The sequence below is a fragment of the Helobdella robusta genome, assembly GCF_000326865.2.
Source record: "Helobdella robusta unplaced genomic scaffold HELROscaffold_34, whole genome shotgun sequence".
Taxonomy (NCBI): Eukaryota; Metazoa; Annelida; class Clitellata; order Rhynchobdellida; family Glossiphoniidae; genus Helobdella; species Helobdella robusta.
Window position 1 is genome coordinate 195,074 of NW_008704659.1, and position 15,862 is coordinate 210,935.

Below are 15,862 nucleotides of genomic sequence, written 5' to 3' on the forward strand. Positions count from 1 at the left end.
AACCCCCCCCCCCCCCACACACACACAAACAAACAGACAGACGCGGAGTATGACAAGCAATGTATCATACTTAACGTGCAACAAAACAATGGCGGGAAAAGATTTAAAGTCGCCCATTCAGCATAGAAAACCATATAGAATCCAGCAAAAGCTCGAGCTTTATTCAAGCATCACGATTTTCCTCCATTATCGCCCGCAAAGCAACCAAAGATAAAATAATGACTTATTATTGGTTATTCCGTTTTTTCGTTGTTATATTTCTTGGCTTATTTACAGTTCTTTGGTGGTGATGGGAAAAATTAAAAAGTTTGTAGATTTTGTTCTGAGTTTGCAGTTTATTAATATTTTTTAAATTAATTTATTAATATTTTAATATAATTTATTTATAATTCATTGTGAGCAATTCATTTCTATTATTATAATTTATTTATTTATTTTATTATTTATTTAATCTTTACCTCGTAACTCAGCAAGTTAAGCACAATTTTTTTCCTCACAAATATGCAAAAGCAAACACGCGCATACCCAGCACAACACACGCATATATTTTCTATATCTCTTCTCTTTCTTTCTCTTTCTTTCTCTTTCTATCTTTCTTTCTCTTTCTCTCTCTATCTCTCTCTATCTTTCTCTCTCTATCTTTCTCTATCTATCTCTCTCTCTTTCCCTCTCCTTCCTATACTAACTCTAGTTAGCCCCAATTTAAATAAAGTGTTTGACTGGAAAATTGAATGACACCTCAAGATAATCCACATAACTGATTCATAATCGAACTTTTTCCAATTCATATTTCATACATGTATATATGGAGAGAGAGAAAGAGAGAGAGAGAGAGAGAGAGAGAAAGAGAGAGTGAGCATACATGTATATATGGAGAGAAAGAGATAGAAGAAGAGAGAGAATAAGTAAGAGATATAAATGGAATAAAAAAAAGAGAACGAAACACTGAAAAAGAAAAAAGAGAAAGAAAGAGAGACAGAAAGAAAGACAGAGAAAAAGAGAGAGAGAAAGACAGAAGATTATTTAAAAAAGAATACGTGAATAAGGAAGAGACAGAAAGATAGAGAGAAATGGAAAGACAGAAAGATAGAGAGAAATGGAAAGAGATTCAAAGACAAAAAATGAAAAAGAGAGGAGAGAGAGAGAAGAGAGGAAAAAAGGAGGAAGATAGAGAAAAAAAGAGAGAGAGAGAGAGAGAGAGAAAGATGGAAAAACGAATTAAATACAGACACACGTTATCTATCCGTGGTTTATTATAGCTCACATCACATCTTCCATAATGTAATACTCTGGAAGTGTTAAAGTTGCTTATGGGATAAATTCTACATTATATATTTATTATTATTGTTATCATTATTATTTATATATTATTATTTAATAATATTATTTTTTTTGTTATAATTTTGTTTAACGAGTGGGTAGATATTCAGATAGATAATGGATACAGAACAGACATTGATAGTTTTTGAGTTTTTTTGAGGGTATGAAAGAGTTTTGTTTTAGTATCGCATGTTTTGAAGTGAGAAAAAGTAGAATTTCATTGCGTATTGTATTTTAAGTCGATGGATGAACGAATGAGAGAATGAATGAGTAAAACGAATAAATGAATGAACGAATAAATGAATGAACGAATAATTGAGTGAATTGCATCAAAAAACGAACAAACCAATGTAGGAACAAACGAACGAATGAACCAACGAACAATCAAGTGAAAAAACGAACGAACGAACATTTGTAAGAACGAACAAATAATTGATTGATCGAATGAATGGACGAACGAGTGAATAAACGATCGAACGAACGATTGAAGGAACAAATGAATGAATAGAACGCCTCAGCAGCACAATGAAATGTAGAACACTGGATTAGCGGAACTGGTTTTTATAAAAATAAGGATTAACAGACTGCGACTTTTCAACGTTAAATTCCATGAGGATTAGTTGAACATTCGTAATGGAATTTATACTGCTTAGATTACTATTACTATTAAGTAGTAGCGGTTGTAGTAGCAGCAGCAGTAGTGGTGTTATAGTAGTGGTAGTTATAGTAACAGCATTAACAACAGTAGTAGTAATTGTAGTAGCGGCAGCATTAGTAGTAGTAATGGAAGTAAACTAGTATTTTGAAATATTTAAAAACTTGCATTTAAATAAAAACCGTTTAAAAAAACAGTTTCGCGCCATTTTTCTCCCAACCAAACATCCGAATACGTCTGATCTCTTAAGAAATTCATTCATCAATACACTCCTACTTCTCTACTTACATAGCAACAGATTATTTTGTAGACTTCTATTTTATCTTTTTTCCAAGTAACTTACTTGAGAGATTTGATGAAATGGATTCAGTGCGTGCACACACACACGCGCGCGCGCGCGCACAAACACAAACATATAAACGAATACATACACACATACACACACACACACACATATATATATATACACGCACGCACACACGCACATACACACAAATCGGACAAAAGTGCTCAACTTCGCCTGATTTTTTCCTCGTGTGTCAATTAAACAGCCATTACTTGGATGAAAATTTCCCATTCAATCCATTTAAATTTCTACACTATTTAATTTCATATTATTTTGCTATCCTCTATTCTTCTACTTTTTGCACTCTTTTAATCTCTCTCTCTCTCTCTCTCTCTCTCTTTTCCGCTCTCTTTCCCTCTCTCTCTCTTTCTTAGCAACACACAAACGCACACATCTCGAGTCCAAACAACGCACTCCTTTGCATTTCCCTTTCCACGTTTTTTTTCTTTTTCTTCATCGTCTCTCCTCTTTCTTCTTTCTCTTTTTTCATTCTTAATTTTGCTCTCTCTCTCTCTCTTGCTCTCTTTCTTTCTCTCTCTTTCTCTCTCTCTCTCTCTCTTCCAGGAAAGATCAGAAAGTGTAGCGTGTCATAATCTGTCACCATTAGCACCATAATAAATCATACGTGAGATCAGAGCCGATGGATGCAAGGAACTACACGGCTTTAAGCTAATTATATTTTTGTTTAATATTCATAATTTTTATTAATATTATTCTGTTTATTATTTTGTAATAAATATTATTATTATTATTGTTGTTTTATTTTTTCGTAAAATGTGTTTTGTTAGACAATAATTGCTTAAAATTTCTTGGATTTTTAGGAGAGTATTTTTGCTCCACACCTCTAAGCCAAATAAATATATACATATATATATATAGGCACACATAGGCATATAAAGAATGTTTCACGGCTAAACAATACTTCGCACACACTCACATACGCCATCAAACTCACACAACACACAAAAACACACACACTTCATACACATTAAAAAATGTTTACGTGTTTTGTTGTTTAACATTTTACATATACCCAGACACACGCACACACACACAACATCACATACACTCACATAAACCACACACACACGCACACATACACCACACACACATTTGCTGTTTTGTATACCTAACATTTGACTCAACACTGTTTCTATAGAAACCATTTAAACTTCTCAAAAACCATTTCAAAATTTGTCACTAGGGAACATATTTTTCACAAATTTAACCCAGAATAAATTAATTTGAAAAGTTAATTAATTAATATTTGATATAATTCAATAAGTTTTAAACTAGTTTAATTTTAATTAACTAATTAGTTAATTAATTATAATTAAAAAATGGTTGGCACTTGTATAGAAGAGATCGAGCAAAAAATTAGGAACCAGGCAATTAGGAATAGCATACGAACAAAGGAATATTTTGTCGATTTTGATCGTCTGCGTTACGGCTATGTTACATGTTTGTTACTTATTCAATTTAATTAATTAATTGATCAACTAATTAATTATTTTATTAACTATTTTATTTATTTTTCAATATTAATTTAATAAACTTCAATCAGAACATGTGTGTTAAGCCTTTTTTGAACGCTGTTGTTTTAATTAGTGAGTTTAGACATTTATGATCATATATAATATGGCAATAGCAGAAATTTATTGAAACGGTTATAACGTTTAAATGTTTAGAAACATTTGTCTGTTTTCGTCGCAAAAAGGTTCTCAGTTTTTCAGAATAATTTGTCAAAATTTTGGCCTGACATTTACAACTGAAGAGGAAGGGATGTTAATTGAGAAGTACAGGTGCGCACAAAACGGTATGTTCAACTACAAGTACTTTTGTGAGGAAATTGATGGTGTATTCGATCCTAACAAATTTTCCATCGACCCTGCCTGCCAGCTACCTAGCCACAGGTTGATTTTACTTCTTATAAATTGGTTATCTCTTGATTTTCATTTTTTATCTACGTCAAATGTTATCTTTAAAATCAACTTGCCGAAACAACCAAGTTTTAAAACATTAAACCAAATAAACTTTCTTACATCCGTCTAGAAAAATTTGTAGTCCCATATGGAATTTCGGATTAGAAGAGAAACTTTTTGAAATCCTGAAAAAACTTTCTGATTACTACGAACGCAGAGGTGTCACAATAAAGACCCTATGCAACGATTTTGATGAGAGAAACGAGGGTCTCATCAGTGAAACTCAGGTTAGTCAAATCTTGGACAGCAAGTTAGCTCAGTTGGTAAAAGTCTCATGTTTCGCGTCGTTGTTTCTCGATGGCCCGGTTCGAATACCGTCTGTCCAAAAATTAATAACTATCATACGCGTGCATACAAAATGTGTGTGCATGTCGTGTGGATAGTATAGCCTTTGTTATATAAATATATATTCATAATGACTCTAATACAATGTAATAGTGATGGCGATAAAAATTATGATAGTAATATAATCTAATAGACATACTACAAAAATGAGATCCGTTCATCGCAAGTTAATTTTTTTAAATGTTATGTTAACACTCTCCGAAGTTTTACAGGAGCATAATACACCCGCTGAACTTTTCCGAAAAAGAAATTATGATACTGTCACAGAAATACCAAGATCAGAAATTTCCAGGTACTCAACTACGGTACTTTATAGTGCATGTAACATCATACATATAGCATTCTTTAACTTTATTTAATTTTCTCTCTCCCCTCTCTTTCTCTTTCTTCCCTCTCTTTCTCTTTCTTCTCTCTCTCCCCCCCCTCTCTCTCTAACAAGGTATGATAAGATACATGGAGATGGAAAATGACATGAAAAGACTTGAAAAATGCCCGAGTGATAATAGGAATGGACATAGGAACATCTTATGCTGCAAAACTGAAGTGAATCGTCATCACTGTTAATATTTATAATATAATATGAATATAATTATTAATATAACCATTGGTATAATATCCAGGCGAGGAGATGATGCTTATGTTGTAGATTTTTGTAAGAATTAATTTAGAGAGAAAATTACTACTGCTAATTATAAATAAAAGAGTAATAGTGATTATTATTTATCAAAAAAAAATAGGAATTAAATTGCAAAGACCTCAAATCGATAATGGACGAGTTGTGCAGGGTTGTGTACAAAGCGCGCGTACGTTCTGTGGAATTTTTTAAAGATTATGACCCCTTGAGATCAGGTGGATAGTTATTATTATTAATTATTATTATTATAATTTATTATTCATAATATTATTACCATCATATTATGATGTAGTAGTGTCCAATAATGAAAATTGTTGCTATCCGTCATGTACCTAGGTACCAACCATTAAACACAGAATCGAATGCATTTTTTCATCACACACACATATTTCATTATTCAATTTGACACATTCGACACAACCATCATTGACGAATCGATTTTAAGTTTGAATTTTTTGTAGTTTAGTCTCTTAGAAGTCTTGATGGTTAAGCGGTAAGATGTTTGTCTTCTATTTACCGCTAACTGGCTTCGAACGCAGAAAATCGCCTATCTTGTTATCAAACGCATCTGTGATTATTAAATTAACTGATTTATTAAACCGTCAATATTTTTTTATAAAAATTAATTCTAAAATCAGGCCTGATTACTGTAACCCAGTTTTTGGCCGGTCTCGACGCGTGCTTAGGTAAGGAAGTTGACCTTTCAGAAGAGGTCAAGTGCATCATTTTCCGGGGGTTCGAGGTTGAGGATAAGAGGATTTGTTATCGGGATTTCTGCAATATCCTGGATTCTGGTCGTGATTTTGTTGTTTTTACTACTACTACATTTATATTTACTTCAAATGTTTGTTTGTGTCTGTAGTACAAATTTTCTTTTTTTGAATGAAAATGCGAGCGTGGTTAAATTAAAAAAACACTGTCCTGTTAAGCTTTCATGGAGCCGAACCTGGAGAAGACGCCAACGAAGGATGTCTTTGTTCCGCCCCCTGAAGCTTTTGGAAGGGTCATTCTTTTATTATTATTTATTTTTCGATATTATTATTATAAGAATAAATAAATATTGATATATTTTTTCCAAGCTATAATTTTAATATAATGCTATAAAATAGTTACTGAAATATTATCACAAATAAATTTAAACATTTGTAGAGAATGAACGATTTGGCAGTTGAAGATGAAGAAAAATTATCCATAGTTATTAAGAAGATTCAGAAAGATATGGACGTTTACAGGGTGCCTATTGAAACCTTTTTCAAAAATTTTGAAACGGTAAGAAAAAGAGAAAAAATTTATTTCAAATTTTTTTTTCAAAATCTATTAAACTCTTTTTAAATTTGTGAAACTATTTCAAATTTTTTAATTTTAGAAACTTTACTTCATAATAACAATATTATTATTATTGTTAATTTTTTAAATTAATAATTTCAGAGTAAAAACAGCCGCCTGGTAACGAAAACTCAGTTCAGACGCGTTCTATCTCAGTGTCAAATCAACATTCATCCGTCTGATTTCGAACTGCTCTGCAAGAAATTCGCATACCCAGTCCCGGACTACATAAACATCCCGGCTTCCATGGAACTGGTTGATCCGTGTAAAAGTTTTTTTTTTATTGACAGTTTGGAAATTTACTTTTTTGTTGATTTTGCCCATTTAAAATTAACAGAAAATTATTCAAAAACATTGTTAATGTGTTTAAAACTGCGATTCCATTATAAATGGTTATAACGCGTAAAATTTGATAATTCTTTACAGCAGTATATAACTACTTTATTATTTCTTCCTATTAGAATGTAATATTTTTTTTATTTAGTTGTCAGAATTTTAAAACAAAGAAACTCCGAGAAAAATGCGAAAAACATATTGTCTGCGGATTTTAATAATAATTGTAACAATAATAATGGAATCACCGGCAACACCAACCGTAAAGAACCGATAGACGTTGGATGCCTGATGGACAAATTGCGAAACCATATCATCCTAATGAGCATTCGGGTGAATAGAATTTTATTTTTTTTAATTTTTTACCGTCGTTTTTTGGCAGTTACTTTAGTGGCAAATCATACACACGTATTGTATGGCGATCTTTGAATTTTGTACAGACAGTACTCGAAACAGGTTGTCATGCAATGGCACTTCTACCATCTGAGCTAACCCGCCAACTAAATTTTTTATTTTTCACGGCTATAATTTCATCATTAAAAAGAAATAATTTCTGTTACTCGCGACAGACGAACGATTATTTCCTAGACTTCGATCCGTTGAGATCCGGCCGTATCTCAAAGACTCAGTTTCACAGGGTGCTTGCATTCATGGGGCTGAGCAGCATCAGGCTGGGTTTGAACTTCGACCTCGATGAGATGAACGCCCTCTCCGATCATTACGAATCAAAAGTTGACTGTAATGCCGTCGATTACCGACAGTTCGTTTACGATTTGGAAAAAGGTTGGCTGTGGTTTCTAAAGAAAAGTTTGTTATCTCTAACAATTTTTATTTTAAAATGTTACAAGGTAGGTTATTTTACACAACAAATGTTTGTGATCTGCTCAAAAAATAGATTATTTAAAAAATTGTAATCTCTCTCTCTCCATCAATTCCGAAAATTTTCAAATATTCCCAAAACAGGTTACGCCGACAAACACCTCGACAAAGCTCCATCTTTGAGGATGATTCCCTACTCGGATTTACTGTGCAAAAAATCAGGAACTATAGAAAGGGAGAGTTTCTCAGAGGAGCAGAAGTTGAGGCACGATAGAGCCATGTGCAAGATCGCCTCGAAAATATACTCCAGGAACATCGATTTGCTGCAAATTTTTAGAAACTTCGATAAGTCTGTCCTTTTTGCTGCTTATTACATTTTCGTATAAATATATTTTACATTACCTATATATATATATATATTTATTTAAAAAAGCACAAAAAAGTAAAAAAAAAATATATATATATGTACGTACCTTTTTAATAAACTTCTTGTCAGTTCATTCTTATAAAAAAACATTTCGTCTTTTAATTAGTTTTATCTTTATAACAATAAATGAATATATACTCACGAATGATTTTTCATGTCAGGCTGAGACACGGACATCTAAACAGATTCAAATTCCGCCAGGCACTGGGAATTGCGGATCTATTTTGTCCGGATGAGTTGGACATGACAGCCATGGAAGCGGCGTTCTACGACGACGAAGGAGTCAACTACGTGGCGTTTCTCCAGAGTTTATACGAGTTGAAACATCAGGCTGACGTCAATGAAGCTAACAAGGTCCTCTACTATGAGAAGATTAGAGAGAAGCAGAAGTTCGTCTCGGAAAATGAGTGCTGCACTGACAAAAATATCGCATCGGATTTTCAAGCGCTCATGCTCACTCTTAAGACGAAAGTTTGTATTGTATTAAATAAAAATTCAGATGATTTATCTGAGTTTTAGAAAGTAAATTTTAAAATTATTATCATTTAAATCGGAATATTTTGAATACATTTATTATGAAATATTTCTTAGAAGACTAACAATTTCGTTTGTCGCAATGGTCATATTAAACCATAAAAACCACACAAAATGTATTACAAAACGTACACTTAACACAACAAAGTTAGCGAAACAGAACCTGCGAGTGAAAGATTGGTTTAAAGATTACGACAAGTTGAACACGGGCTACGTTACTAAATCAAATTTCAGGAGATCACTCGATCAGTTCAGATTCGAAATTAAAGAATTAGAAGTTGGTTTTTTCGGTCTTTCAAATTTTACTTTTAATTTCCTATAAACAATTGGTCTTTTGCTAATTGTGTGCGCCTTAAAACTATTAGCATTAGCTAATAGTGCTAATACTATTCTTATTACTACTACTACTACAACTATTACTACTACTTTTATTATTACTACTACTATAATTCAGGAACTTGGTTGTTATTATTTTATCGTTTATTTCATCTTAAATTTAATTTCATTTTCTCCATCTCCATCTGCAGTCATGTTTGTTAGAAGACCATTACAAGTGTCCAAGCGATCCGAACAAAATAAATTACGTAGATTTCAGCAACGAACTGGAGTCCATATTCGCTTGCCCAAATCTGGAGAAGACGCCGACGAAAGAATGCGAACCATTTAGCGTGCCAGGGAGGTGCGATTTGGTGACCTTAACTGAGGAAGAAGAACAATTGTTGGCTTGCTGCCTGCAAAAACTACTTAATATGGTTTGTAATTATTTTGCGCAATGGTTTTTATCGTAACCACTAATAATCTAAGATTGTAAAAACTAATAAACCAGTTTATAGAGTAAAATGTTGAAAATAATTGTAAGACTGTAATGTCGTATTTTAAACGAAATTTGTACAATTTTAGAGCAAAATTGTTGGCTTATCAGTGATCATGAACAAAATTTGCGCTAATTACGCCAAATTGCTACATTTTTTAATTTAAAATTTTCTCTGAAATAATACATTTTACAACAATTTGAGCATCAAAATAATACAAAATTTTAAATAAAACACACAACAAACATAGGAGCTTAATATATAATGAATGAAGGAAAATACACAAAACTTCCAGCAAACAAATACACCAAAAACAAATTGTCCGCCCACCCAGTACAAAGCTATCCATCCCTCCTTTTACCCATTCCTGCGGGATTTCGATAAAGTCAACGTCGGTGCCGTTTCCAAGACTCAATTCCGGAGAGCCCTGGACGAATTGGGATTGGGGTCGGAGATTAACAATGAGGCCGCCTGGAATGTTATTTTTAAAAAATTTGCTATACCTATCGGCAGTAGGGAAGATGTTGATTACTTTACTTTTGGTATTTGGCTGGATAGGGCCTACAAAGAAAAATCGACTTCGACATCCAAAGTTGATGACTAAATTATTGATTGTTAAAACAAATTTTATGGTTGATTTGACTTTTTTTAGATTAAAAGATTGTATATTTTGTATACGTTCAAGTTTTTGATTTTTATTCGTTTTTTCATATTTTTATAAAGAGATATTCTCATATATTTTTCTAAATATTTTGTTTGAATTGGCTTGTTAGATAGAATTTTGACAAATTATTTTTTTGAGCGTGTCATGCATTCATTATCTTAAAAACATGCCCAGTCATAAGTTTTGTTTTTGTGTCACATTTGACGCTCAAACCTTATCGACTTACCGACAGCTTATATAAAATTCCCTAAAAAACACGCTCAGTCACAAGTTTAGTTAGTCATACTAGAAGCTCCGACCTTATCGACTTATAAATAAATATCCTTAAAAACATTCAAACAACCGAGACGTTTCTTAGAAACAACAAAAGTAAGTCAACACGATAATGCTTCTCAATTTATATTTGAAAGGTCCAATTAAACAAAAAAAAGGATTTTCTGTAAGTAAACACGGCCCTTACAAAGTTATCAACTCCAATAACTTTGATTCTGATTTTTTTTAAAGAACAAAAACAAATTCTTAAAATAATGATTACGCTTCTTAACTTGAGAATTTAATTATTGAAGAAGCAATATAAACTTTTATAAAAAATTTCTTGTTGAACAACTCTCAACTGAGTAAATGTAAAAGTAAATTACATATATAAAGATAAACATTTGATAAAAAATGTTCACTCAGTTTGTTAACTACATAAGATAAACATTTTATAAATAATTTTTCTTAATGAACATGCTCAATTATTATCTAAAAAGCATAAGTTAAACTGCTTTCAACCTTTCAAAATTAACTAACTTTAGTGCTCAACCAAGCAGAAACTAAGAAACATGAAAATTTAAGTCGGTAGACACCTCGCTACTTTTCAGGCTTCACTATCTAACTAGGACTAGGCCAATTTGTTAAATAAGACGTACGAAAACAATAAAATTAAAAAAACTTTCTTAATTTCTAGTAAAATATCTTGTAGAAATCTTCTTTTTAGAAGAAAAACTAATGCTTCTTCTGTCGGAGAAAAAATTAAAATATCCATTCCATGATACCGGTCTTTTGAATGTTTGAAAACGCCGACCAATCGCAAGCAAGCCACCTGTCAGGTAACGCAAGAATCGGGGATGTCCAGAAAGTTATTCAAATTTTTTAAATGTAATTTATCTCAAAATTATACTTTTTTTTAAATTACATAATAGTTTTTTTTATTTAAAATGACTTTTTTCATGCAATGTTTTACGCATTTGAACATTTCCACTTCTATATAGTTTGGAAAAAGTAATTTAATGAAATCGGCAAGCTACAGTTCAGTCTCGCTAACAACTAAACTAACACTAATTATATTTACATAAAAAGATTGTCATTGAAAAGTTGAATAGTGTCGAAGGATTATTTTACTTATTTATTTTGTAAATTTTTCGTAAATTTCTATTTTACTACCTACAGAATACGTCGTAATGAAGTTATTAATTTTTTCTCTAATTTTCCTAATTTTAACTTGTAAAATCTTGTATGCGTCCGGCAGCAGTGGTTACAGCAGATATACAAACGACTTTGCTGTTGAGATTAATGGGGATTCAAAAGTGGCCGATGATGTGGCGAGAGCTTACGGTTTTAAACTTGTAAGACACGTAAGTTAACTCTCTGTTTAAAAGTGGTTCAATTGTGTTAAGCAAACTTCGTAAAAAGTAAATTATCAAACAAAGTACTGATTTGATGAAGTATTCATTAATTATTTATATTTTATAGTTTATATTAATCTTTTTGTTCATTTTACAAATATTTTTGAAGAAATATTTTCTATTTTTTACCTTTTAAAATAAAGCCAAAATATTTTAACAAGTAAAATTGATGCAAAAAAAAATGTCAAAAAACTTTGAACTAACTTTTTGAACAGGTTAAAAGTCTTGGTAGTGTCTACCATTTTGTCCACGATCGAGTCTCTAGAAGGTCAAGGAGGGGTGCTGATGACATAAAGTCCATACTAGAATCCGACCCTAACGTAAGATGGTTTCAAATTTTTGTTCATTCCTCCATGTATTTATCCCTCCATGAATTCATTCCTCCATGCATTCATTCATTCATTTACTCGCCCATTCATTCATTCAATTACCCATTTATTTATTCACTTATTAATTTATTCAGTCATTCACTTATTTATTCATTCATTTAAAATGAATGTTTTCATTTTTTGCATTCACTCATCTATTCATTCACCCATTTTTTCATTTATTCACTCACTCTCTTCATTCATTCACTCCTTTATTCATTCATTCACTCATTCTTTCATTCATTTCATTTAAGGTGATCTTGGTGGAACAGCAAAAGTTGTTAATGAGAAATAAACGATCAATAACTCCTAATCACCATCATAATAAAGGTAATGAAATTTTCTGGTATGATGATGGTGATGATGATGATGGTGGTGGTGGTTGTGATGATAACGACGATGATGAAGTTTATGATGATGATGATGATGATGAGGATAAAATAAAAAATATAATTTCGATAAGCATGGTGGTAATAATTATATCACAAAGATGACGATGCTGGCTTTTATAGCAATAAAATAAATGTGAAAAAATCTCAGGAATATTTCCATCTGATGATGATGATGACGATGATGATGATGATGGTGTTGATCCAGTTGTTGATTTCAACGACCCTCACTTCAAAGACCAATGGTACTTGGTATGTCCGAGAAAATTAAAAAATTATTTTATTCCACCTTAAATTAATTAATTTATTCATTCAAATAATTAATTATTTCAAATAAAAATAATAAAAAAGCATTATGTTGATATTTTTTTTATATAAAATCACCATTTTTTGATATGTAGAGAGTTTAATTTTAAAAAATGGCCACAATAAACAAACTAAAGCTGTGCTACCATCGTCGTTATTATTATAAACATGCTTGGGAATTCGTTATAGCGAATGAAATTGAAATATAGAATCCATCATTGAAATTTGTAATCAGACAGTCTGAATAAGTTTTTTAAATTTAAATTAAATTGTAATTTAAATAAATTTTCTAAATTGTAATTCCTAGCTCAACAGAGGTCAGTTGGGTGGCGTGGTGGGGCATGATCTAAACGTTTACCCGGCCTGGGTCAAAGGTTACACGGGCAAAGGTGTTGTCGTCAGCATTCTTGATGATGGTATAGATCATTCACACCCTGATCTGCAGAAAAATTATGTAGGTTTTTTTTCCATACTAGTTTGAGAAATTTTTTTTGTGTGTGTTTGTGTTGTATTTCTTTGTAGTTTGTGTTGTGTTGTATGGTATGGTTGAGTTTTTTGTATTTCGTTGTATTTTATTGCGTCGTATTTTTGATTAAATTTAATTTCTTTTGTATGTTTTAATTAAACTTTTTCACGAAGTTTAAAAAATAATTTTTTCCTCATTCTTTTTTTTTTCTCCACGCAGGACCCAGAAGCAAGCGCTGATCTGAATGACAGATCCGATAAAATGAACGATCCCATGCCTAACAAATTAAACCCTTACAACAAGTATGATGACACCAACCATTCTTTCACTCATTCTTTCTTTCATTCTATCTTTCTTTCTTTTTTTCCTTCCTTCTTACTTTCTTTCTTTCTTCCTTCCTTCCTTTCTTTATTTTTAAAATTTAATTATAAACAAAACAACTCAGATTATAATTTGCATCATATACGAAAATTTAACCTGAAAAAGACTTATGTACACATATTGACTTACATTTTTTACTGTATGTGTGGTGTGTCTGTGTTTTTGTATGTGGTGTGTGTTATTGTGTGTGTTTGTATGTGGTGTGTGTGTGTGCTTGTATGTGATGTGTGTGTGTGTGTTCATATGTGGTGTGTGTGTGTTTGTATGTGGTGTTTGTGTGTGTGTGTGTGTGTGTTTGTATATACGAATGTGTTATGTTAGGAATGCACTAATTGTCATTGCTATTATTCAAATGCTCCAGAGGATTGTTAAGTTGACGGAGGTAAATGTTATATTTTATTTTTTGTGGTTTAGAGGATTTTAGAGCTTTTTCCAATTTAAGTTTTTTTATTTTTATTCAATTTTGTCTTTATTATTTTTTATTAATTTTTTTTCAATGTTTAAAATCTTTTTTCTAATTTTATTTAAAATAATTCTTTCCTGGCGCTATTGTTAATTTGGTTTTTATTCTAACCCTAACCAGAGTTATTTATTTGGTTTTAAGTTTGTCATTGACTGGTGTGCTGGCTTTATGTTATAAATTTTTATCTTCATAAATATTGAAGTGCTTGCTATTAGTTATGCGTTATGTTATTTTCCAAAAATTTGTTTATGAATGAATGAATAAATGAATGAATGAACGAATGAATGAAAGTTTTATTTTGTTTTTGGTATAGTTTATCACTTTGAAGATTATACATTGATGGAGATTTGTTTGTCCCTTCTATCAAATGATTTAATTGACTTAGTTAAATAATCTTCAACTGTGTAATTGATTTGATAAATTGATTGTTTAATTGGTTGTTTGTTCAATTGACTGATTGGTTAATTTCAACCCTACCTACCACAATCACACACAAAAACAAACACACACACACACACAAACAAACACATACAAACAAACAAACCCACACACACACACACAGGAACACACACATACAAACAAACACACAAACACATACAAACAAATAAACACACACTCAGCCATGGTACCAGGTGTGCAGGTGAGGTGGGAGCACAGGCCAATAATTCGAACTGCTGTGTCGGTGTTGCTTTCAATTCTAAAATCGGAGGTCTTCAAATCTTCAAATTAACTTCATCCTAAACTAATTTTCAACAAATTTTTAATGTCTGCTGTTAAATTAGTTTTTCTTATTTTTTAATTGTTCTAAAAACGCTTTAGCGAAAAAAAAGAATATAGATGTTAAAAGGTATTTCACGCCTCTTATTGATAATAATCGAAATACTGAAAATGCCCTTGGTAGAGAAACTACTCTACTTTAGTGAGAATTCTACATTCTTTTAGTGAAAATAAACGAAAATGGTCCTTTCAGGTATCAGAATGTTAGATGGCTCAGTCACAGACTTGCTGGAGGGTGAGTCCCTTCTTTATAACAACCAGCACATTGATATCTACAGCGCCTCCTGGGGCCCAAACGACGACGGACGCACCATGGAGGCCCCCAACAGGTACTGCAGGTTGGCCCTCGAGGAAGGGACTTTGAAAGTGAGGAAAGATTTTTGTTTTATTTTCTGCTATGTTTGATCATTTTTATTGTTGAAAATCCAAAAAGTTTAGTTGTATGTAAAGAATGGTTGATGTTTAATGTATATGTTAGTATATATTTTATTGGTATGTCAAGTTTGGTGATTATATATTTATTTATTTATTGTTATTATTATTATTGTTGTTGTTAACTTTTGTTACAGGGTAGAAAGGGCCTTGGTTCAATTTTTGTGTGGGCCTCTGGAAATGGTGGAATGTTCCAGGACGACTGCAGCTGTGATGGTTACGTATCGAGTATACACACCCTGGCCATTGGTAGTGTCACAGACGAAGGCATGAGTACGTACTATGGGGAGGTGTGTCCGTCCGTCATGGGGGTCGTGTTCGCGGGGGGTTCTCACAGCGTTGGAGTGCCTGGGGATGTTGCTGGTGAGGATGTTGCTGGTGAGGATGGCGAGGAAGGCGGTGGTGGTGTCAATAAG

The 15,862-nt window shown here is 32.1% G+C and overlaps 2 protein-coding genes across 2 annotated transcripts in view; both read left to right on the forward strand.

Annotated features, from left to right (window-relative positions):
* Positions 1 to 3,661: 3,661 nt before the first annotated feature.
* HELRODRAFT_175512 (hypothetical protein) lies at positions 3,662 to 10,137 on the forward strand (the record flags this gene model as incomplete). Its single annotated transcript, XM_009022940.1, has 17 exons — positions 3,662 to 3,782; positions 4,039 to 4,234; positions 4,374 to 4,530; positions 4,853 to 4,940; positions 5,088 to 5,191; positions 5,386 to 5,497; positions 5,921 to 6,076; positions 6,212 to 6,285; positions 6,432 to 6,551; positions 6,711 to 6,879; positions 7,093 to 7,274; positions 7,511 to 7,724; positions 7,905 to 8,109; positions 8,349 to 8,658; positions 8,870 to 8,998; positions 9,249 to 9,473; positions 9,829 to 10,137. 17 exons carry the CDS (start codon positions 3,662 to 3,664, stop codon positions 10,135 to 10,137), a joined length of 2,871 nt encoding a protein of 956 aa, XP_009021188.1.
* Positions 10,138 to 12,843: 2,706 nt separating this feature from the next.
* HELRODRAFT_82977 (hypothetical protein) overlaps positions 12,844 to 15,862 on the forward strand; it is a gene marked incomplete at both ends in the record, with an annotated part of 4,060 nt that continues 1,041 nt past the window's right edge. Inside the window, 6 exons of the mRNA XM_009022941.1 lie at positions 12,844 to 12,873; positions 13,250 to 13,381; positions 13,613 to 13,695; positions 14,858 to 14,946; positions 15,208 to 15,380; positions 15,584 to 15,773. Coding sequence (XP_009021189.1) covers positions 12,844 to 12,873; positions 13,250 to 13,381; positions 13,613 to 13,695; positions 14,858 to 14,946; positions 15,208 to 15,380; positions 15,584 to 15,773 — 697 coding nt within the window. The remainder of the gene's footprint in view (positions 12,874 to 13,249; positions 13,382 to 13,612; positions 13,696 to 14,857; positions 14,947 to 15,207; positions 15,381 to 15,583; positions 15,774 to 15,862) is intronic.